This window comes from Aulonocara sp. 'chitande type north' Nkhata Bay, linkage group LG7 (genome assembly GCF_057382095.1).
Source record: "Aulonocara sp. 'chitande type north' Nkhata Bay isolate Kocher_YH1m ecotype deep benthic linkage group LG7, A_spYH_male_GT1.1, whole genome shotgun sequence".
NCBI classification, from domain to species: domain Eukaryota; kingdom Metazoa; phylum Chordata; class Actinopteri; order Cichliformes; family Cichlidae; genus Aulonocara; species Aulonocara sp. 'chitande type north' Nkhata Bay.
In genome coordinates, this window is record NC_141350.1 from 55,624,106 (window position 1) to 55,649,246 (window position 25,141).

The 25,141-nt window shown below is 38.4% G+C and overlaps 1 protein-coding gene across 2 annotated transcripts; it reads left to right on the forward strand.

Moving 5' to 3' along the window:
* The first annotated feature begins 2,332 nt into the window (after window positions 1-2,332).
* LOC147326304 (ceramide transfer protein-like) lies at window positions 2,333-25,115 on the forward strand. Of its 2 annotated transcripts, none has more exons than XM_086301436.1 (18): window positions 2,333-3,030; window positions 4,567-4,701; window positions 11,018-11,134; window positions 11,279-11,344; window positions 14,072-14,179; window positions 14,367-14,502; window positions 15,251-15,334; window positions 15,827-15,984; window positions 16,072-16,164; window positions 16,250-16,336; window positions 16,448-16,540; window positions 17,587-17,682; window positions 17,856-17,988; window positions 18,534-18,604; window positions 18,743-18,871; window positions 18,980-19,109; window positions 22,805-22,941; window positions 23,054-25,115. In XM_086301436.1, exons 1-17 carry the CDS (start codon window positions 2,920-2,922, stop codon window positions 22,930-22,932), a joined length of 1,875 nt encoding a protein of 624 aa, XP_086157562.1. In that variant the 5' UTR covers window positions 2,333-2,919; the 3' UTR covers window positions 22,933-22,941; window positions 23,054-25,115. The 2 variants fall into 2 exon arrangements, with proteins under 2 accessions (XP_086157562.1, XP_086157561.1); XM_086301435.1 differs by having other exon boundaries at window positions 2,334-3,030; window positions 14,364-14,502.
* The last annotated feature ends 26 nt before the right edge of the window (window positions 25,116-25,141 follow it).

Here is a 25,141-nt window from a genome sequence, read left to right on the forward strand (position 1 = left end):
GCAAGTATAAGAAGAGTAATTTCATATTAGACAGAAAAAAACTGAAAAAAGTGAATGATGAACAGTCATGTGAAAAAGAAAGCTTTCACTGGTGAAAAACTCTAATGCTTTTTTCTTATTTTCTCTGAAGAACCTTTCCAAGATATCAACTATACATAGTCCGAGCTGTTGGACCTGTATGGGATAAATCCACTCACCCATACACAGAGATAAAGAGAGGGAATTTTATCTGTTATCTACACCATAGACCACCAGCAGAGGGCACGCAAGGCAGATCATAGTCTGATCCAAGCCTATAGTCCGGCCTTCTGAACGAATTATTGTGCAAGAAATGCAACTGATCAACAATCACATCCGTATGGAGAAAGTTTCTTTGTGACAGTTAAACCACTGGTTGTAACAGGAAGAAAACTACAATCAGAGCTACCAAACAACCAACTGCTAAAAATCTCATGCCTTTTTAAATCTAATACTTTCTTTCACCTCGCTGAGAATAAATATTCCTGCCCCCAGAGAAGTGTGTGGCACCTGATGGAGCAGCTGTTTCCTTCCTTTTTACCCACTTGGAGCTGCTGACCCACGAGGAATATTCAGCTCAAAAGAGGATGTGATTTAATCACATTACTGCATGATCAGCCCTATCTGACTCGTGGTTCTAGTTCTTGACTCCTCACTTCTTAATGACTCACAGATTCTCCAAGTCTGAAATAATTAGTATGCCCCATTTAATCATCAGCTGAAATCCTCTCTAGTAAAACAACATGTTACAAACCCTTTCCCAGACCAGACCACCGAGTTGCCCAGCGACTGCCTGGATTTTCAGAGACTTAATATGAAAAGAAGGGATTGGCTTGTAGAAGCTCAGCCACAGCTGATTTCACTTGTAAAGTCCAATACTGCTTTTCTTACACATTTTTTTCCAATGAAAATACTCAGTTCTTTCTGTCTCACAAGGTTAAACTACAGATAAAAATTTAATTGTGCGAACAGAACATATGAAAATAAATGCTTTAAAATGGCTCTGTTAAAAAGATTGCGATAAAATAATTCAATATCAGAAATTTATTTCTATTGAGTAAAGACTGATAAGCAAATTCACTTTACTGTAATGACTGCAGCAGTGAAATAGCTGTTGAAAATATGTCTAAAAGTTTAATCTTCCTGCCACTCAGATTTTTTCCTCTAATGGAAGAAAATAGTTGGATTGTGCTCCTAACAGGAGTCTTGTGGTTTCGAAGTCTCATGGTTTCATGAAAATGCATCCAACTCAAAAAAAAACCACCCATGACATGGTTCTTTTCTCCTCTCCTCTCCTCTTTCCTTCCCTTCCCTTCCCCTTCCTTTCCTTTCCTTTCCTTTCCTTTCCTTTCCTTTCCTTTCCTTTCTGTAACTGACAAAACTGCTGTTTGAATTTCACATGACAAGGCCTGATAGTCTGAGATAGATATATTGCCTAAGGATTATCATATGACTCAGGGTTGCCATAAGTACAGGTCTGTACAGGCTTATATTAAACAAGAACAGGAGACAGGGGGAAGGGATTTCTTATGAATGAATGTGTTATTCAATGTGGAATAAGCAACTAGAATTAGAGTGTTCAAATTCAAATTCAAATTTTATTTGTCACACACACAACCATACACAGTATGGCATGAGGTGAAATGCTTGTAGCTGTGCAGTGCAATGCCCGACCATTAAATGACAGTGGTTTTACAGTATTTACAATTTACAGGTTATACAAAATTTACAGATTTAACTTAGAAATTTACAGTAAAAAAAATGTGAAAATAGCAGAAAGAGATTATAAATTATAGGAAGTGTGCATGAAGAAAAACCAGGTGTGTGTGGTGATGTGATGTGTGTGAGAGTCCAGTTATATAGTGATGTGATGTGTGTGGGAGAGTCCTACACCTGGCTCAGGGCCCGAATAGCCTGGGGGAAGAAGCTCCTCATTCTCTCTGTTATGACATTAAATATTTTATCCAGACTATTTTGTTTTGTATGTTAAATTGTATTTTCTTCATTGGGCTGTATTAACTAATTATCTTGTTAAGGAAGACTAATCAATTGAGGAAAAGTATAATGTATTTGCATCTGATTTACAAGATAATAAAGGCTAACTATACAATATATTAAAAATATCTGTGATTAAAGCCTCAACCTTGTTAAACTTATTAAAAACTATTTTCTCCTCAGCACACCTTAAGCTATTTTCTTTTCTCGAACTCCGGAGTGTATTTTTTAGCCCTTCTAAATGTATTTACAGTAAGCTACTATAAAAGGTGGGCGGGGCCTGTTTCCAATTTAGGAGGGGATTTGATGACATGCTTCAGCCAGCGCCCCTGCGCACCACACAATTGAGAACAGGCGCTCTAGCACGAACCAAGAGGAAGCCCCAGACGTCAGTTGAACATGGCGTTGAGCTGGATAGCTGTCAAAAACCTACCTAGGAAAAAAAGCGCTGTAAGGGTCACGGCGTTTTTCTGAAACTCTACTGCGGATTAGTCGTAAATACTGAAGCTATTTTGAACACGTTTATCTGCTTTTCATCCGAGTCTCTTATTTCTGGGACTCTGTGAACGCTGAAGAAAAGGGCGGTAGAGCGGTGTTGACAGCTAAGGTACCGGACTCAGCTAACGTTGATCTCTGTCAGAAAATGTGTTGAAACCTCCTTTGCTAACTAACGTTTACTAGCTGGGAGCTAGCTGTTGATTTTGTGTGTCCTAAGATATTAGTCAGTCGATAAGAGCGCAACATGGTTCTATAAACTGTTGCTCGTTTTTTCTTTCTTTTTTGGTTTTGTTTTGTTTATTTGTTTGTTTTTTCGGGTCCAAGAAACTGGGCTACTATATTGTCATTCCAAACCTAACGTCATATGCCAGGTTTGTGTCCCCGGTGTTAGTGAGATAGGTTACGAAAATGTCAGATAATCAGAGTTGGAACTCCTCCGGTTCTGAGGAAGATATAGAGCCTCGAGAAGAGCCTGGACATCCCATTGGCATCGCCGAGTTCAGCGGATACCTTAGTAAGGTAAGTCACGTTTGAAAGCCTTTTTTTATGTATTTATTTTCCTCGCTCAGTCTCGCTGTCATGTCCCGTGGGTCTAAGTGGCACAGCTGTGTCCGTATACGTATCAGGAAAAAATCTGGGTAATGTGGTGACAAATCGTGGTATGTCTCCTTTAGGAAAAGGTTATCCAGTGAATCCGCCCAACAACATTTCCATCAACGTTATAGCTATATCAGACCAGTAATCCCTCTGAAGTAAAAGGAAAGCCCCCAGTGAAACCAGATGACCAGCTTGTGTAATGCACAGGTCTTGTAGCCCTCAAGCTACTAGATGTAACATTTATTTAAAGCCTGTACTGTAAAGCAATTCAACAAAACGTTTGCTTAGTATAACTAGACTAGTATTGTTGTTCAACTGTCCTGATTTTCTTTAGTAACGGGACTGTTAAGTCTTCTGGTAGACAAAGTCTAATCTCTGTAACCTATTTTGCCATATGGTTTTGCTCATGTGTGTCACCCTTTTTTGGGCAAATTGAGCAAGGTTTTAATATGTTAAGCTGCTGACAAGCTAATGTGGTAATCTCACTGTACACAGGCTGTCTCTGAACAGATCGCACGCTGACCTGCTAACCAAGCATATTGTGCGATTAAGCAGATCTGTAACCAGATGAGCTCACCTGTTAAATCGAACTAAGCTATACATACGTCATAGGTCTTGAGGTTTAATGAGTCTAAACCTTAGATTAAATTCTATGTGTCAGAATGTTTTTCATGGAAAATTTAAGTTTGTTTTGATTTATTCAGTCCCCTACTGTGAAAATGCTTGCTGTTTTAGTGCAGTCTAATACCACAGAAACTATCTTGTTCAGATGGTACCAAACAGCAGTACAACTGCCAGCATCAGTATCTAGCATTTTGGCTAGATCACTCCTCATGGAGCCAGAACAGCTCAGTCCCATCTTGGGGTATGATCCACAGATCAGTCCATCCCACACATGCACAATTGGACTTAGATGCTTGGTATTTGAATGTTATCCTTGAACAGTTTTTACAGTTTGTGCAGGTAGTCCGCAACAGTGTTAATGCACGTGGTAGCTGTAAAAGTAACATCCTTATTAATGGACCTGAGGTCTCCAAGGAGAGCATTATGCTTCTTAAGCCTGCAGGCCTTTTTCCTAAGTGCATTCGGTAGGTAGCAGTCTCTTCCCCAGGTAAACAGCTCACCTGGCTGTCCTCATGAAGTAAAAGAAAACACAATCTATTAGGGCAAGTCACCTTGTTCAATTGCTCTAGGGTCCAGTTCTGGGTGTTTTGTGGTTGAAAGTGGTCAGCTTGGGCACTTGGCTGAAAAGTAGCCATGAAGTTTTCAGCAGTTTGTGCTACAGTAGCTCTTCAGTAAGGCTGAAATTCAACCTCACATAGATCAGCCATAATGAGCCTTGGGCAACTGGGAACCGAGGTGTTAAAAATTTAATTTTATTACTAAATTGCACATGTGTTTGAACTTTCTTGTCCCCCAGTATAGAAAAGTATTGACGCTGCTAATTTTTATTTTCAGTGGACAAACTACATCCACGGCTGGCAGGACCGTTGGGTTGTGCTGAAAAACAACACACTGAGCTACTACAAGTCTCAGGATGAGACAGAGTATGGCTGCCGGGGTTCCCTCTGTCTTAGCAAAGCTGTTATTACTGTGAGTACTGCACTTGTAATTTACCAGAGGCGACTGATTACTGACCAGCTAAAGTTGTGAAACTTGTGCAAATGTGGTTCTTACAAAACATCTTGCAAGAATGGCTGCTCTTCTAACACTTCACTAAGAACTACATCATGTGACTCTCATTCTTGTGCAACTGTAATTAGGATAGACCAAAAAATACAACTCCAAGCTGTTAGAAGCAGAGATCACCATGCTCATCAGATCTTTCATATAATCCTGTCAGAGAAATTTATGTTCCCACTCTTTCACCTTTCATCTATTCTCACTGGGATCCCGAGGTCAGCTCTTTCTGACAGGCTCTTTCCAAACAGTAACAGGGGAAATGAATAAGTTATCGTTTCTAGGCAGCGCTTTGCTATTAGATCTGTTTGTTCAGCTTTAACCATTCCCAGCACATCTAAAAATTAACTTTTGCTCAGCACTCTCTAGGGAATTAGCTTCTCACTCCAGTGAAAACACCCCATATTTTTGGAAAAATAGCAGGTGATGTCCATTCACAGACAGTTATTGCAGTGTAGTGACAGGCGTGTTACTTACTTAGTGTATGTCATCTATTGAGTAACATGCTTCATTGCATTGAATCAGTTAGCCATATTTACAATCACACCATACTCACCGGTCAAATGTTTACAGTTTTCTGACTTCTTCCTTTTGTCATTTCTGTTATGGGCTCAAAATCAAAATTTTACATTGGAATAGAAACAAACTGAAGGTTAAAAATGTTCCACATAACAAAACATACATGAATGTCATGTCTGCATACTATGGCTGCAACTAAAGATTATTTTGGTAGTTGACTAATGTACCAATTTGAAAATAATCAAACGTATTTTTAAAATTACTCAATAGAACATCAGAACAAAAATGAAATAAATAACATTAAGTAATACAAATTACAGTGCTAGTAGTATTTAAAAAATAATAATGTGCAAAAAGAAAAGTAAAAAAATGGCTTCTGTCAATAAGCTTAAATAAAGCTTCAAATCAAATAAAAAAGATTTTATTTTCCAGCCCAAAATAACAAGTTTCCAAAGTTTCCAGATGATTCAGTTCATGAATTCATGAATGCCGTGGACGTGCTCTGGAGTGAGGCTTGCTCTTATCTTTGAGATAATGTTCCCAGCTGCTGATAACAACCCTAAAGATGCTCTGTCATGACTTCAGCCATTTGAGAAGTGCATAAGCCTCTTTACAGGACAAACTTATCTATACACCTGTGCTTAATACTAGTAAAACAGAATTAGAATAGATCAGTACTAGTCACAAATCTTGTTGTATATCATAGTTTCTCAGATGGTGTAGTGTTCAAATATGGTCCAACCCACAAGTTAACGACCTAATGTTAGCTGGAAGAGATTTACTATTCAGAATAAATGCTAATATTATTGTGAAGGGGAAAAAGGAGGGGAAAACTAGGAGACAGTGTAGCTGCTTCTGTTTAATGGTTCAGTGTCATCAGTTATGCAAACTGCATACATATTATATCTTTATTCCAGAGGGAAGTAACGGAAGTCTATGTTGCACTCCTAATAGATTTTATTCAGGGTAATGACAGTTAAGAGATTTTGCTTAATGCATCATTTCGTGTGTGTGCGTGTGCGCATGTGTTTGAGACTATTTCTCTCTTGGGGTCAGTTTCCATAGTATCAATATTAAGTTTTGGGTAAACCAAACAAGACTCCTCCAATAACTCATCAGCTCATTCGTAGTGTTGGCATTGATTCTTTGGTGGTGTATAAATTATAGTTTGTTATAAATGCTTTGACTATGAGAAATTCTCAAGCAGTGAAACTGATAAAGGCTTACAGTTAAATCTCTGATATTAAAGTATTGTGTGGAAAATGTGGAATTGATAAGGAACTTCTTCTATTATCCTTTAATCACCTGCTAACTTTTATTAGCTCAAGATTTATTTCTGAGTCGGTCTGTTTTCTGTTTGTTGACTTGGTCCTGAACTGTTTTGTCATGTTGTTCCAAGTTGTGGTTATAATGTGATTGTAGGATAAGTGTATCTACAAAGGCTGACATGACCATTGCCATTTTTAGCTCCATGGTCAGTTAATAAGCACACTGGCCTACTTAGACTCTCTCACTGGAACTGGTGAGCAGTAGATGTTTTCGTCTGTATGAGGTAAATGCAAAAATGGATGGTGATATCCTGGGTCTTTCTGCAATGGTATTTATGTCACAATGAACCACTTGAAAGAGTTGGAGAAAAAGAAGAAGTTAAATAGACCAATGCCAGTGAAGCTTTGCAAGGTGCCTTTAGCCAGCAAGTGTGTCTCTTCCTGATAGTGTGTGACTTCCTTCACAGTGAAGAAACATGTGCCTTATTGTGTAAGTAACTAAGAAAATGTTCATGGCATCATTGACTCTTGCTGATTTAGCTTTCCTTTTCCCTTTGACCACTTGGTGAGTCAATGCTTCCTCTACTATGACTGTAAGTGAATCCTGTTTTGGTCCCAGACAGATGCAGAAAAATGTTCCTGGCACTTGGTCTTAGTTCAGTGTTGAAGGAATAAGAACATATTATATTGTGTTGTTATATGTCTGAAGTTCATTTAGGTGGAGAATTAATATATTGTTTAGATTACATTTAGCTCTTTCAAAGTTTAGTAGGGTGTTTCAGGGTTTACTGTGGTTTCACTCCCTCCTCCTTTTTTTTCTTCTACTGAATTGTTGTGACTTCTTTTCTTGTACTCCTATTCATGCAGTTCGGGAGATTGTGACTGCAGACACGTACACAAGCTAAAAAGAGGTTAGATGGGAGAGGACAGAAGGGGACGCTTTTTGGTGCTTTGTAGGAAGTTTATATTTATAAGAGAATAGAGACAGGGTGGGGCTGTTTTGCCTCATCATTTTCATGACCAAACCATAAATATTTTAGCTGTAAATAAGTTCATAAAATGTAGTTATTTATCTACCGTGCTGGGTGGAAAACTACCAAACAAATAAGATTCATAGACACAGCCACTTGTATAATAGTCTCTGATACTAATTCACACACACACACACACACATAGATGGATGGATGGATATCTATAGCTAGAGATAGGTGCGTGAATTATAAAGTACAGTAGCAATTCACATAAAGGCAGGGATTGTGGGGGATGCTGCCAGAGGCCTTTGGCAGCAAACACAGGCAAGGAGAACGGCACAATACCCTGAATAAAAAGAATCAAAAGAATCGCTGAAATAATCACTCACTAACACTCCCTCTTAAAGGCATCACTAATGGTCACAATCTGCTATTTTTCCCAGATAGATTTCTAAATATCTAGGTTAAATAGTGAAAGTAACATTATGAGGCAAAGAGAACTGCATGTTTGATCCAACCTTTATTAGATATTGGCCTTTGAAGATGTAAAAAAAAAAAGTATCGATTTGTCAGGGGACCTTCAGAGCTTTACTGCAGTCACATCTAAAATATCCATCCCTTTGTTTAATGCCTGTTTGTTCTGTCCATGGTCACAGGGGACTAATAAGGTAATGGACTCTGGACAACATGTATTCACTAGGCCTTCATATTCACTTTGATAGTTAATTCATCAAACTGCACAAATAAACTGACACAGAATAAACAATCCATGCACTTTTATTTAATTGTTTTTTTCGTCTGCTTGCCTTTCTCATGTGGCTGTGTTTGTTGTCAGCATGCCATGTCATCTTGTGAAAGAGCATGTCAGAAATGGATTTTTTTTTTTTGTTTCCCTTGGATCCAAGTAACTTCTCAGACTTGGTGCAGGTTCCTATTTGCCATGATTATCTGTTAGTAGGCCAACATCCAGCAACCAGATGTCACCAGAATCCAGATTTATACACTTCCAAGTTTTGTGCATGACTGCAACCAGCTCTCTCACGTGTGTTTCCATAGTTTTAGTATAGTATAGTTGTAGTAGATAAGCAATATTTGTAGTAGTGGGGGAGCTTTTAACAAGTGATTTTTCTCAAAAAGAGTGGTCATTGCTTATATGGAGGTTAATCTCCCTCATTTAGATATATGAAAAATGCAAAGACAACAGCTACTTGTGATTTCTGTAGGTTTGAATCCAGTCCTTTGTTTCTTTTAACTGATACAGGGTCAAGGATGCCACATGCTTACTTCCTTCCTTGCATTTGTTTCCTCTTCACATGTGTCTCTGTGACAGCTGTTGGTTTTATGTAAGTGCTGCTGGTAACTCCTAAATGAGCGTTTGATTAGGAGGGCATTCAGTATTCACTCAGATGCTGTGGTATTGACATTGAGCATCTGCTCTTGGCCCCAGTTCTGCCCAGATGCCAGGCAATATAGTCAAACCACACTCTTCCAATGAAATCTACTTAAATTCCCTGTAGTGGGCCATTTCTTACTCTGCCAATGGACTCAAGCATTCTGCAGTTAAGCTCAAGCCATCTCGAAGCGTATTAGATCACACAAGAGCAAAGTATGGCCAGTAGACTGTCTTAGACTGGGGTGCTATGTGATAAAATCAAATAAAAATGAAATCCACAGACCAAAAATCATGTTAATGGTGATTTCAACAAATCAATCCGTCTTTGGTTATTTTTAACGGAGAGGTTATTATATGGAAGAGTTGCACATTAAATCTTGTTTTACTGTGAAGAGGGACAATAAAGGAATTCTATCCAGTTCATCTGTCCCTTGGACTGTATGTTTCAGTATCGCACAACATGCCAGACTGCCAGTCTTAGATTGTCCCGGGACATTAATATTCTAGGAACGTGTTGATGCAGAGCTGTATTAGGGTTGAGTCTATCAAGACAAAAGAAGTTTGATTTTTTTTTTTTTCACTGGAAAATATTTGACTGCTCTTTGGAAACAAATGAAACTGTCTGCCTTGAGTTCACATTTATAACATAAGTGTATGCACACTAAGTTTCATTCATGACGTGTGCAGTGGTACATATTTGACAATCAGTCCGATATAAACTACTTTAGAAGTTGATGCACCATGTAATCGTTTTATTTAAGTAATCTCTTCATTGTGACGACATGTTTCAACTCATATGTCCCAGTGTGTTGCCCTTTGCTTACTTTACCTTAGTATGAACTATTTCAAAAAAATAAATAAATTGCTCATCCTTGTATTAGACAGTGAGCTCATAATTGCTCGTAAATGTATGTAGCTCTATGTAGCTTGGTTCACAGAATTAAAAAAAATACTTTATAGTAGTGTTAATGTGTTATAGATTAAATGGAGGTTCATAGATTGGAATAATCAATTAAGTAAAATTACAATGTTTGCCCTCACAAGTTGATATTGATTCAGTAACCCAGGAAATCGATAATTGCATTAATTAAACACTAAAACTGTTAACTTCAGTCACTTTTTCTCCCTGGAAAAAAAATCATGGCAATGAAGTCTTTGCAGTGTTGGATCCCCTTATAGCCCTCCATTATAAAGGACTAAATTTGTTATATTTATTGCAAACACAATAAATACAGGTTACAGATGTGTTTATTTATTGTGGCGAGCATACGAAAGTAGAGATTTTTTTTTCTTTCCTTCTATTAAACTGCATTTCTGTTCATTAAGAATTTTCATTTCTCTGTGCCCTCTAACCTCTATCTGTGACTCTTTGAACAAGCCAGGCTTTTACTCATACTACCCTTTGCAATTAGACGTTGAAAGCAGTTTAGCTTTGGGACTTAACTGCAGAAGTGTCTTTTCACAAGGTCTGATGCTACATACGTAAATGCCATCATTACCTCTTCCATTACTGTCACACAAAGTCTGGTTGCATGCAACACCAACACAGTGGATTTGCAGTTCTGACAGTATACTGGAGAGCTATTAGGAGTGTGCTCCATTGTGCAAAAATGCTTTACAAGTTATCTGCCACTGCTCCACCTGTAATACACCATTTTAAAATTGAGACTTCTGTGCCTGTCATGCACTCTTCTTTGTCTTCCATCACTTTGTGATATATAGATTGGTCTAAACTAAAGACAGGCTATTATTAAAGGAAAAGCAGGAACAGATTGCTGCCCACCATGTAACATACAAGGGACAGCAGTTTGCTTTTGGACTGTCTTTTTAATAGCTACTTTCATGGGTGACCACCCCTCACATATGCCTTGCTGTGCTCTCCTAAACAGGAAAGTCAGCTGGTTTTCCTGTTGGATTGAAAAGAACATGAAAGCAAATTCTGAATTTTATGGCTATATCACTACAGATATCAAGTCAGCTTGGTTCCCATAACTGGCCTCATTTACCAGAATCTCACACACTGATTAACCTAGTTTTTGTCCTATATTCTTTTTCTGTGTGTATATTTTTTTTTTCAGCCTCATGAATTTGATGAGTGCCGGCTGGATATGAGTGTAAACGACAGTGTGTGGTACCTCAGAGCTCAGGACCCCGAGCACAGACACCAGTGGATTGAATCGATTGAACTGCACAGGGTAAGTCTTTAATACAGCAGACCATGAACTGGTGTTATCAAAAGAGATCAAATTCTTGTCATATTTAGAGATGTCATCTCATTCAGAGATTTGTAAGTGTGTGTTTATTGTTTGCTTGTGTGTGTGCTTGTATGTATTTCTTAGAGTATCAGAGAAGGGAGGAGAGAGAAGGGAGGAGTCCAGGGAAGAATAATCATCCCTCCACCACTGGTGCGTTTGTTGGCAAGACCAAAGGAGTGTAGGAGCTCTTGTGCATTTGTCTGTAGCACAGTAGTGTTACAGCACGTGTTTCTGTTTGCACAAATTCATATTTATTTATTTTTATCCATAATTGTGTACTCTGTGTGGGCACTTTAATCCTAGACGGTTCTCTACTGGTGCGTAAGGGCTTTTTAACAAAGTAGGTATACATAGCTCAGTTATTCTAACACTGGAGTTAGCTGAGGCTTAGCATGATCCTTTTTCAAACACAGACACTGAACACATAGGTAACTTGCTGAGGAAGCTGTTTGAAGAGCACAACTAAGATTTGTTTAAATCATTTTTGTTGACATTACCCAGATATCTCAGATAACCCATGACTATGCAATCTGTATTTTTTTTTTTTTTTTGCTTTGGCATCAGTGGCAGAGTGAATTTATACACTTTTAGAGTAGAAGTTTGTCATTTACATGTTTTAGTGCATGGAGAGCAACAGTGGTAGCCAGCATATTTATTCCATGGATAAAAGACAGTAGTGGCTTTGAGGACACTCTTATGTTTATGCATGTACATCCATATTACTCAATGTATGTCACATGTGTGAATATGTTTTGCATTTTTTGCCACAAAGATAATTCTTTGTGGCATGTGTGATTTAGCATTTATGCCTGTGTTTAAAAAAGGCAAGAAATCACACAAACTAATTTTTAAATAGAGATTTTGTGTGTGACTATTTAAAGGGGCCCTGCTACACTCATTTCAAATGCAATATTCCTTTACCACGCCTTCTGCCTCTCTGCTTACACACATGCTGCTCACACATGGTACTTGATTTTAGGAAATCCCCGCTCTTTACCCTCCTCCTCCCCGTCTTCGATCATCTAAGCACCAGTGACTCGGACAAAGAATAACAAAGAATGAATCTTCAGCATATACAAGCCTTCCCACCCACAATGAGTCATTGCCTAAAACCCTTCTTCTTAGAAGGCCCCGCTTCCCTGTCTAAACTACATTACTCACAGCACTTAGCAACCAGCGTCTCCAGGGAGACACAACACACTACAAGCTCAGGGATCAGTCATCTTACACTTTGAAAAAGTGACACATCCTAAAATGAAGCAACTCTTGTTCCTAGGATACTGTTAGTGTTTAGATAAACTATGTTTGTTTTAAGTTCTGTATGTTCAGATATATGGCCTAACGTACTGTAATCTAATATATTGTGTCTGCCTTATACAATTATTTTATTATACTTATTCATTATTAGAAAATGATAAAGTCTGTTTCTGCTCAGGCAGAAGGCTTTCTATGAGGACCAGATGTTGCATCTTCTTTTTTCCAAAGAGCATGTTTATATGTATTCAGTGGGGCTGTAATCACCAGGCACACTAAATATTTGTACATCTATTATTTACCCTGCAGCATGCAACCTAATGACCTGTGCATGTGTGTGGGTCTTATTGACAAGGCATCCAACATCTGATACTTTATACTGTGTTAATTTGTATTTTCAGATTTTTATCCTGCCATGGATAGAAACCCTCTACTTGCTTGGATAGTTACTTTTTTGTCATCAAACAGGTTAAAATGTCTTTATATAAACATTTAGCAAGGGCCATTTGTACTGGTTAAGTCAGTGGGGCAGCAGAATGTTGGCTAAAGGGCAAGCAGCAGTGACAGAAATCCATCTGAACACAGGCAGAGCTACTTCTGGTCACTGACCGACAGTAACCCCAAGCTCTTGTGCCTGTCATGTACGTTTACGTTTCATGCCCTCTGCTGGCTCAACTTGAAACTATCTTTTAAAGGGACAGGTACTGCAGCTCTTGTTTCTCGTCAGTGCAGCTGAACCTTTTCTCTGTGTTGTCATTACTGTCTATTTTGAGGGCCAGTCTATTATGTAAGAGGCAAATTGAACCAGCCTGGCTTACAGGAAGCCAGCTGATATTTCAGTTGTGCTGTCATGGTCACTAAAACCTGCTGCTGTTGTCACGGTGTCTGAAAAATTGTTGTACCTGCTTGAATGTAATGTGAAAAGAATTTCAGTGTTTACTTACTGTATGTTGTTTTTCAAAGGATGACAACAATTTTTATTAAAAAATTGACAACAATTTTAATTTTAATTTTTATTAAAATTGTTGTCATAGAATAGTAGGACTAATGGTGACTACATCTGAATGCTTTATAAGGAAAAAGCTAAAAAGATACATATTTGTTTTTATAAAGAACTTGGTTAGTGTCTCTGATTTTGCTTAAAGGGGACCTATTAGTGTTGCAATATGCTCATATTAAACATGGCTTAAGTGTCAAACTGATCAGTGTATTTACACATAATTCCCAAGCTTTATGCTCATATCCTAAAAAGTTGATTCTGTTCATCTGGACGTAGTATTTTCAGTGGGAGAAACATGTTGTTGAAGAAGTCACTTGGATGACTTGAGACTAAACAGAAACAGATGAGTCATGAAACGTTTCTCCCACTGAAAACACCACATTAGTACAATATAGTTTATTTATTTATTTTTACAGATTTTTTTAGTCTTTTATAATTAACTGTTGTTTTCTGTATGTGTCTGATGTATTTGTTTGTTTGTTTTCGGTCTTTTTTTTTTTTTTTTGTCCTCCTGGAATATAGTTGCTTTGCTTTACAGCTCTCCTATTAAATAATTACAATCCATTTTCAAAGGTGTTGTAACAAACTAAATTGTTTACAGTTTGCTGTATTTATTTTTGCAGGCTGATTCTGGTTATGGCTCTGAGTCCAGTCTGCGGAGACATGGCTCCATGCTGTCTCTCACCTCAGCCACCAGTGGCTACTCTGCCACCTCCACATCTTCCTTCAAGGTGAGTTTTCCTGGTACTGTTTACTCGAGCTGAGGAAGTCAGTGGGTACAGTCTTGGATCTGTACACATGAGGGCTCTATTTGTGATGTTTGGTTAGTTGTAGATGCACAGGCTGATCATTTTTGTCTGGTTGCATGTTGATAATGTAAACTAAGGTTTATAGCTAAATCTGTTGTTTCTTCAGAAGGGTCACAGCCTGAGAGAGAAGCTGGCCGAGATGGAGACGTTCAGAGATATCTTGTGCAGGCAGGTGGACACACTCCAGAAATACTTTGATAGCTGTGCAGATGCTGTGTCAAAGGATGAACTGCAGAGGGATAAAAGTAAGAACCACAGCCACCCACACACCTACAAAACCATTGTTTTGGTGATCCAGTTTGGATATATATTTTGTCTTTTTAACATTTGAAAGAGAAAAAAAAATCCACTTGGTCAGAGCGTTTTAAACTTTTTAAATCAACTTTCTTTTTATGTAGCTGGATTTAAATAGTTGATCATTTCAGGCAAAAAAACCCCAAAACAAACATTTTCGTTTTCAGCTTCTCAAAAATGAGGATTTCAGTTTTTTTTTTTCCCTTGAATGTATTCCCTTCATTTTACCCAAACTTTAGCATTCATATTTTACCTAGAACTGATGATAAATATTTGCTTAGGAGAAACTTGGGCTGGGTCTGGTAAGGAATGTGTTTATGTGGTGTGACTCACCCACCCCTCATACTGTCTTGGCTGGCTGAACATTTGTTCACGGCAGCCTGCACTGGGCACTGTCGTTGACCGCAGTGAATAAAGCTCTGCTTTTGTTCTCCTCACCTCCCTCTCTGCGCCTCTTTGCCTCTCTCACCCTGTTTTCATTCTGAAGATGAAACCGGACCATTGTCATGTTGTGCAGCACAGCAGCGATCTGTCAGTCTGATTTTATCTGTGCTGCAGCTTAAGTTGCAAATGGGCCACTAGGTGCTTTCCTGTTCTGTAGCCCTCACAGGGTCCTGAAAGAAAAGACTTGCCTGTAGCAACACAAATCTGTTTGGTTTTCTTGTGTTTCCCTGAACCTTTCTTATGTTTTTTCCCCAGTTGTGGAAGATGATGAGGATGACTTTCCCAACACCCGCACAGATGGAGAGTTTCTGCACAACAATAATGGCAGCAAAGAAAAATGTGAGTATTGCGGGCACTCTTTCAGAGAGCCTGTGAACTTGTTTTTAAATGTATTTCTGTCTAGATCACTGAAAAAATACCTAATATCAGGTTGTGATATCACATGTCATTTAGAGTTATCAAAGTTATTTGTTAAAATATTAAAAAATAACTTGTACCAAAAGCTGTTAACTTGCATATAAGAAAGCTCTGAGAAAGGGTAATAGCAGCCAGAGACCAATAGCCAGCATGCTGCAGGTTGTGAGTTGTAAGTTTCTACTTTCAGATCTGTATGATGTCACTGAGAAAGGAAAGCTTTAGTATGGTCATCTCTGCTTTAATTGAGCCCATGTATTGTGAAACCTCTAGTAAGAAGAGGCTTTAGGAAGTCTAAAGCTTGCAAAATAGTTACATTTACACTCAACTTTTTAAGGGGCAAAGCGATAAAGCCTTAAAAATTATGTTTATTTTTCATAGCATTTACTGTACTTCCTCTGCTCCTCTGATTTGCAGTGCTCCAGTCCTTGAATCCCAAAGGAATCAATGGCATAGATTTTAAGGGAGAGGCCATTACATTCAAGGCTACAACAGCTGGAATCTTAGCCACTCTGTCCCACTGCATCGACCTGATGGTGAAGAGAGAGGACAGCTGGCAAAAGAGACTGGATAAGGTTTGTAATCTCTGGCTCAACAGTGTCCAGATGAGTTTCATCTACAATTCTTGCTTCTTCAAATTTAGGCTTATTTTCTGTGTGTAGGAGATGGAAAAGAGAAGAAGAATAGAGGAAAGCTACAAATCAGCCCTCAATGAGTTGAAGAAAAAGTCTCACTTTGGAGGTCCAGATTATGAGGTAATGTGTAAATTTCATTCGCAGTACAATATTAATAATGGCTTATAGGAGAGCCTTTCAGTTAATGTTCTCATTCTACTGGCAGGAAGGTCCAAACAGCCTCATCAATGAGGATGAATTTTTTGATGCAGTGGAAGCTGCTCTTGACAGACAGGACAAAATAGAAGAACAGGTAATCTAAATATCAGAGTACAGTTTACCATCAACTATTTAGATACACTAATTATACACTTAAACACTGTCAGGTCTGTGATTAAAAACACCTGTTTCTGTTTGTGTTTAGTCTCAAACTGAGAAGACAAGAATACAGAGATCTGACGCCGTTTCTCTTGGAGATGCCTATTCAAGCTCCGGCACACACAGATTCTCCAACAAGGTTGTTAAACCCTTCACTCAGATGTTATTACTTGTCATCATCTGTGGACTCATTGTTTGCCATGATAGATTGTCGAATCCTCAGTAAATATAGATGCCCACTTCTTGAACAGGCATTTGCATTTACTGAGGATTTACTAGCAGCATGAAATGCAAGCTCTGATTTTTATTTGTGTCCAATGTAAGACTTGGTAGTACGCAGAGAAAGCGCAAATGGGCTCTTAATGTTTTGTGAAAGAAATTCTGTGAATTTAAAAAAAACTTTAATGTTCCAGATTCTATCATCTTTAGCATTTAGAGGTTCGATTAATTTTTGTTCACATTTCTCGTTTGACTTTTCAATTTAATTTCCTTCATTTTGCTAAGGTGTGCCTGATTTGTAGATGTAGGCAATCCAGCATTACTACTAGAGAAATGACACAAAGGAAAAACAAGCCTGTGCTCTTTAGTGCAGCAGGCAAATCAACTAATCATCCTCTTAAGAACGGATGGAAACTGGTAAATGGGCTGTGTGGGTTTTCCTGTTACAAACATCGATCATCAATAAGGCAGTTTTGTGGTTTCAGGACACTTTTCTTCATTTCCACTAACAGGGTGCTGTTCTGGAACCTTTTTGAGAACCAGAGCACATTTAGTGAATGTTACATAGCATTTCTAGAGGTTGGGTCCCTTCCTATTGGAAGAAAATCATGGTGGGCAGAATCTGAGAGTGACCTTTAATAATAATTGGTGAACTTGTTGTGGTAGCCCCTCACATATTGTTAAAAAAAAGCTACTCCTTCCTGAACAATACCCAAGTCAGTCGATGTTTTTGCAGACTGAAGGAAGGCACTGTACAGCTGTAATCAGTTTCTATTCATATTAATGATAATGAATTATTTCCAATGTTGATAAATGTTCTAAAAGTAGGAAGTTAATATTTTGTCTTTTAAGACATGGTTTTAAGTTTTTGTCCACATTCGGTTTTTATTAGCCATATATTTACTCTCAATCTTTTCAAACTGATCAGTATCATCTTTTCTTTTCGCTCCTGGCTTTGTGTTGTAGGTGGAGGAGATGGTGCAGAGTCACATGACCTACTCCTTGCAGGATGTTGGTGGAGACGCCAACTGGCAGCTGGTCGTTGAAGAAGGTGAAATGAAGGTATGAGGAAGATCTGAATGTAAAATGGTGCTCGCATGCGCGTTAACTTATTTTGAAAAGGTTATTGTAAACTGAATTTGTTCTTAACGTAACATTTATCTAAACCAGTTTATTGGATGACATGTGTTATATAAGAAAAAGTGATTACACATAAATGTGCCTTATGTATCCAGGTATACAGGAGAGAGGTAGAAGAAAATGGGATTGTACTGGATCCGCTGAAGGCCACTCATTCAGTAAAGGGGGTGACTGGTCATGAGGTGTGCCACTACTTTTGGGACACTGCCTACCGCAGTGACTGGGAGAGTAAGTCTGTGAACTTAAAATCAATTCAAGTCTAATTTCAGACAATTGTTGCTGTTGTAGTGGTGTGTTGTAAATATGAAAGTGAACTCTAAATGTTCACTTTCATATTTATTTATTTTTTTATATACTCTTTGATCTGTGATTACAAAGAGAGTGGATATGAGATATGTGTGCTTAAGTGGTCTGTGTTTTCTTATTTGGTGGGTGTATCAGAAGCATTACACTATCAGCAGTGACAAACACCGCCATATTACAAGGAAAAGAGGATCCCAGTTTACAAGAAGCAGCCAATCAAAAGAAAGCTGGTTGAAAGGGAAGGGGGAGAGAAAATGATTTGTTTGAGATTGAGGCTGAACTTGAGGGCTGCGCCAGAGCTCAGTATGAGATAAATAATCCTTATTTTAAACTGAATTGTGCAACACTAGTCCAGTAGACTGTGGAGGTGGAAACGAGTATAATAAACCCTCTTATAAATGTTATATTTAATGGGTTTGATGTAATACTGCTATTTTATTTTATTTTATTTTATTTTTTGCTTCCTTTAGCTACCATTGAAAACTTTAATGTTGTGGAGACGCTGTCGGAAAATGCAGTTATTGTATATCAAACACACAAGGTGAGAGCTACAAGCTGAGTATCAAACACTGTATGCAGTGAAGTACACTATTTTAAGCTACTTAAATACCTCACCATTGATTAGAGCATGAATCATTCTTATCACATCTGAAACAACAAGAAAGAATTTGTGTTGCAGCGGGTGTGGCCTGCCTCTCAGAGGGATGTGTTATACCTTTCTGCCATGAGGAAAATTATGGCCAGCAATGAGAATGATCCAGACACCTGGCTGGTCTGTAATTTCTCTGTGGATCATGAAAATGCACTGGTGAGCAGTCAAGCCTCCTGAAATCTGACACAGAGCTTCTTCTTTTTAAAAAAATAAATGTGTAATGCTGACACATTTGTTCATTCTCTATCCTATCGCTTTCCACAGCCAACCAGCAGGTGTGTGCGTGCCAAAATCAACATTGCCATGATCTGCCAGACACTCGTCAGTCCACCAGACGGAGATAAAGAGATCAGCAGGGACAACATCCTTTGCAAAATCACCTATGTCGCCAATGGTGTGTGTCACTGTTTTAGCCACAGCTGATGTTAGCAGTCAGGGTGCTGTTTAGGTTGTTTAGTGGGTTACTGTTGTTGTTGTCTTTCTGTCTTTTTGGTTATTATTTTTTAACACAATTCAATCATTAGGGGGAGACTGGTTTGTGGTTGCGCATCGCTGCCGCGAGAGATTGTTCAGTCCTTTTCAGTGGTGTTATCTCCAGAAACTTTAACTTCATTAGATACAGTTTAATTATTTGATCCCCTGCTAAATCTTTAAGTTTGCTCACTTATAAAGGCATGAACAGTCTCATTTTTATGAATCTGGTGTCCATGAATTTTGCATTTTCATCCAAACATTTAAAATCACCATTTGAGTTAGAATTTGAGTTTAACCAAAATAAGTGATTGGTACCTTCATTTAAAACAGCCAATAAATGGAAATTTAAAAAGTAAAGAGATGAAAGAATCACTCTTCAAAGTGTCTTCCCTTTTTGGCAATACATGCTTAGAATGCTACAAAACACAACAATCATCAGATCTGAGTAGAGAAGGGCGTGGTGTAAACAAGTTATCCATGACTTTCAATTCAATTCAATTCAATTCAATTTTATTTATATAGCGCCAAATCACAACAAAAGTCGCCTCAAGGCGCTTCATAGATACAGAGAAAAACCCAACAATCATATGACCCCCTATGAGCAAGCACTTTGGCGACAGTGGGAAGGAAAAACTCCCTTTTAACAGGAAGAAACCTCCGGCAGAACCAGGCTCAGGGAGGGGCGGCCATCTGCTGCGACCGGTTGGGGTGAGAGAAGGAAGACAGGATAAAGACATGCTGTGGAAGAGAGACAGAGGTTAATAACAGATATGATTCAATGCAGAGAGGTCTATTAATACATAGTGAGTGAGAAAGGTGACTGGAAAGGAAAAACTCAATGCATCATGGGAATCCCCCGGCAGCCTACATCTATTGCAGCATAACAAAGGGAGGATTCAGGGTCACCTGGTCCAGCCCTAACTATATGCTTTAGAAAAAAGGAAAGTTTTAAGCCTAATCTTAAAAGTAGAGATAGTGTCTGTCTCCCGAATCCAAACTGGAAGCTGGTTCCACAGAAGAGGGGCCTGAAAACTGAAGGCTCTCCCTCCCATTCTACTTTTAAATACTCTAGGAACAACAAGTAGGCCTGCAGAGCGAGAGCGGAGCGCTCTAATAGGGTGATATGGTACTACAAGGTCATTAAGATAAGATGGGGCCTGATTATTTAAGACCTTGTATGTGAGGAGCAGGATTTTGAATTCAATTCTGGATTTAACAGGAAGCCAATGAAGGGAAGCCAAAACAGGAGAAATATGCTCTCTCTTTCTAGTCCCTGTCAGGACTCTTGCTGCAGCATTTTGGATTAGCTGAAGGCTTTTCAGTGAGTTTTTTGGACATCCTGATAATAATGAATTACAGTAGTCCAGCCTGGAAGTAATAAATGCATGAACTAGTTTTTCAGCGTCACTCTGAGACAGGATATTTCTAATTTTAGAGATGTTGCGCAAATGGAAGAAAGCAGTCTTACATATTTGTTTAATATGTGCGTTGAAGGACATATCCTGGTCAAAAATGACTCCAAGGTTCCTCACCGCGTTACTGGAGGCCAAGGTAATGCCATCCAGAGTAAGAATCTGGTTAGATACCATATTTCTAAGATTTTCAGGGCCGAGTACAATAACCTCAGTTTTATCTGAATTAAGAAGCAGAAAGTTAGCGGCCATCCAGGTCTTTATGTCTTTAAGACATTCCTGCAGTTTAACTAATTGGTGTGTGTTATCTGGCTTCATGGACAAATAGAGCTGGGTGTCATCTGCATAGCAGTGAAAATGTATGCTATGTCTTCTAATGATACTGCCTAAGGGAAGCATGTATAATGTAAACAGAATTGGTCCTAGCACTGAACCCTGTGGAACTCCATAATTAACCTCAGTGTGTGAAGAGGACTCTCCATTTACATGCACGAATTGGAGTCTATTAGATAGATATGATACAAACCACTGCAGCGCAGTACTTGTAATACCTACAGCATGTTCTAATCGCTCTAATAGGATATTATGATCAACCGTATCGAACGCTGCACTGAGGTCTAGCAGGACAAGCACAGAGATGAGTCCACTGTCAGAGGCCATAAGAAGATCATTTGTAACCTTCACTAAAGCTGTTTCTGTGCTGTGCTGAGCTCTGAAACCTGACTGAAACTCTTCAAATAAACCATTCCTCTGCAGATGATCTGTTAGCTGTTTGACAACTACTCTTTCAAGGATTTTTGATATGAAAGGAAGGTTGGAGATTGGCCTATAATTAGCTAAGACTGCTGGGTCTAGAGATGGCTTTTTGAGTAAAGGTTTAACTACAGCCAGCTTGAAGGCCTGTGGTACATAGCCGATTATTAGAGATAGGTTGATCATATTTAAGATCGAAGAATTAATTAATGGCAGGACTTCTTTGAGCAGTTTTGTAGGAATGGGGTCTAAAAGACACGTTGATGGTTTGGAGGAAGTAATTATTGAAGTTAACTCAGAAAGATCAATTGGAGAAAAAGAGTCTAACTTAATATCAATGGTACTAAGAGTAGCTGTAGATAATATTACATCTGTGGGATGATTATTGGTAATTTTTTCTCTAATGATAAAAATTTTATTTGTGAAGAAGTTCATGAAGTCATTACTAGTTAACGTTAAAGGGATGGTTGGCTCAAAAGAGCTCTGACTTTTTGTCAGCCTGGCTACAGTGCTGAAGAGAAACCTAGGGTTGTTCTTATTTTCTTCAATCAGTGATGAATAGTAAGATGTTCTGGCTTTGCGGAGGGCTTTCTTATAAAGCAGCAAACTATTTCTCCAGGCTAAATGATGATCCTCTAGATTTGTGACACGCCATTTCCTCTCCAGATTACGAGTCATCTGCTTTAGGGTACGTGTTTCAGAATTATACCACGGAGTCAGGTACTTCTGATTTGAGGCCTTAGTTTTCACAGGAGCTACAGTATCCAGAGTCGTACGTAGTGAGGAGGTGAAATTATTAACAAGATAATCGACCTCTGTTGGGGTAGCGTTCAGATAGCTGCTTTGCTCTGTGTTGGTACAGGGCATTGGAGATGATAACAGTGGGTGGATTATATTCTTAAACTTGTACAGTAAAATAATAAGTCCAGTAAGTGCACATAGTAAAAGTGAGGGAAATCGCTTTGTTTGGTTTGTTTGAAAGAAAAAATATATAGTATTTGCATTAAAAATCCCATATAGGTCGGGCTCTATTTAAAATTGTTAGTTTGTTCATTTACTTTACAGCCTCTGGACATGGCTGAGCACTTGGCAATAGCAGAAAGGAAGAACTCCTTTTTTTTAACAGGAACAGAGTTGTGGCTAAGGGAGGAGCAACAATCTGCCTTTTTCATTTTTTAACATCTCATGTGCCAGATTTTTATGCCAACATCTTACTGCTGGGGCTCAGGTTTTTCCCTCTTTAGCATTAAGTAGACTTTCTGCCAGCGGGCCCAAACAAAGAGCCATGCAAACGTAGTGACTTTAAATTGAAAGCTACCTACATATGTTTACTAATTATGGTAGGTTATATCAATGTTTAATGTATGAAAATGGGGTTAACCATGATTCAGTGCTCTTTCTTTACTGTATGCTTGAAGCTGGAAATAATCTTTATGTCGTCTGTGTGCAGTGAATCCAGGAGGCTGGGCTCCTGCCTCTGTGCTCAGGGCCGTGGCTAAGAGGGAGTACCCCAAGTTCCTCAAACGCTTCACCTCTTACGTCCAGGAAAAAACTGCTGGCAAACCCATCTTATTCTGAAGCACACAGGCAAGACATCACACACAAGTGTTCCAATGTTTTGTGTGTGTGTTTTTTACCACTGAATACTTGTTGAATACAAATGCAACAAATCAACACAAAGCATCTCCATTTTTTTCAGTGTTGAAACGCAAGGCCAGAACTTCACCTGAAGCTTTAAGCACACACTGTAAGCAAATTGTCAGCTGCTCTGTTGTCCTCAACAGAATTTATTAAAGTTCCCCTCAAAAAGGGGTTAAAGGGCTCCCACCCTTCCTGATTTCTGAATTCAAATAAAAATATGTTGACCTCAAATAATATAATCTCTGAAATGGGACTTCATTTAGAAAATGATGGCCTGCAGTCATTCAGACTTAAACGATTGTAACCCAGAAAGGATTTCTTGAGAGATACCCGGCCAGCTGTGAGGCAGTTAGTTCTTGTCCCTGCAGCAGCACTTAATGCTATCTTTAACGCTATCAGGTTGTCTCTGTTTAGAGAGAACAAATGATATAAATCTATGTTCTGTAAGGTTGTAAAAATAAACAGAAATGTTAGATAATTGAAATTAAATATTCAGCTCTGGTTTGATGTTTATTTTTTCAAATACCTAACTCGTACATTTACAGCTTTCCTTTAAGCTGCTCACATTTCCTAGTAAAACAACATGAATGATTTGAGCCAACTGTAATCTTTTCTAAAGGTTACAGAGGTCCAGAGGGCTGTCATTCACACATGACCCCTATGACATTAAAACTTGATCTGACTTGTGCTCTCTGATGAAGACGCCTCTTTTTGGTTCTGAAGGAGGGACAGGACATCATGTACGTTACCTGTATGGCTTTATAGTTACATCACTGTTAATATGTTGGAGTGTCTTTGAACATATTTCAAGTGTTTCATGAATTGTAATTAGTGACATTAGCATTTTTGCTGAAGATCTGCAAAGCTTTTTTTTTTTTTTTTTTTAACTTGAGCCCAAATGCCTTAGTTTTCCAGCAAACTGTAGATCCAGACTTGGATAAAGAGGGTGCTCTTAGTGCACCCTTTGAAATCACTAGTGAAGTGCCTCATGGCTATGCTCCCCTTGTTAATGTTTAATTAAAGCTTGAATGAACCATGTGATATGTTACAGAAGGCTGGCAGGATGTTTTCACAAGTATTCTGAAGATTTCTGAATCAAATTTGGATTAATTTTACTAGAAGCCATCAACTTTTCTGTCAGTATTTCTGGGATTTGTTACAAAATTAATCGGTTAAAATGTCTTTGTATCATGTATTTTCTGTCTGAAGATGTCGATTGTACATGTACAGGACTGTTAAGTCTATAGAGTTAAGTAAGACTCTGCTTAGCTTAAGTAAAGTTTTTCTTATTAGTGACGCACCAAAATATCGGTACCTCCTGATATTGGCCTTGTTGGCTGATATAGTGACGTCATTTGCCGATATTTTCCCGTTATAGAACGCGGTGTGATGAAGAGATCCATGACTTTAAAATGGGTCGGTTCTTTTTATAATTGTTTGTTTCCCTGGGCAGAAGGGGAATAAATAACCAAAAAGACAAACTGCTGGCACCAACCATTGCTGTTGGCCATATTGTTTTTGGTTCACAAGAAGTGCATCCCTGTTTTGTTTTGTTTTTTTCTAGGAACAGTTTTCATGCAATACACTGCTAAACATTTAAGTAAATGTAAAAATGTAAATGTTAAAAGCCAAGTTCTTTTTGTCAAGCACACAGGATGGATAAAGATTTCTTTTCCCTACAAGCTTCAAATTTAAGATATCAGTATTGTTGCCAGGGTACTTTTTTTTTTTTTTTTTTTTTTAAGTTGCATTTTCACCTGTTGAGAGCATAGTGTTTTTTTTTTTTCTTTGTTTTTCTGGGGTGGTGTCATTGGCAGATTTGTAGCTGTTTCAGGCTTCACTCAAAAGCATTTAATTTTTTTCAAGCTCTTTGCTGAAAAATGTTGGCGATATAAAATGATGCTCAGCCACGCAGCTAAGAGTAACAACACCATGCTGAAGCTCATTCACCTAAAACAGGCATTTGTAATACAGGTTTGTCAAATCCGAATGTAATTTGATTTTTTTTTTTTTTTTTGGTAAATCTGTTTATACTTATGCTGTGGGATCAACTTATAAATGTACTGTGATAACATGGCTCTGCCCTGTTTTTAAAGTGGAATAAATAAGTTTATCCTCCAGTTTGTATTGTTTGGGGTCATTTGTT

Excerpts from the sequence above, each read along its gene's own strand:
- LOC147326304 (XM_086301435.1), top strand. The coding sequence starts at position 2,920 with ATGTCAGATAATCAGAGTTGGAACTCCTCCGGTTCTGAGGAAGATATA. Across the intron at positions 15,335-15,826 it reads TAATGGCAGCAAAGAAAAAT|TGCTCCAGTCCTTGAATCCC; the intron begins GTGAGTATTGCG and ends TCTGATTTGCAG. Across the intron at positions 19,110-22,804 it reads AATCACCTATGTCGCCAATG|TGAATCCAGGAGGCTGGGCT; the intron begins GTGTGTGTCACT and ends GTCTGTGTGCAG.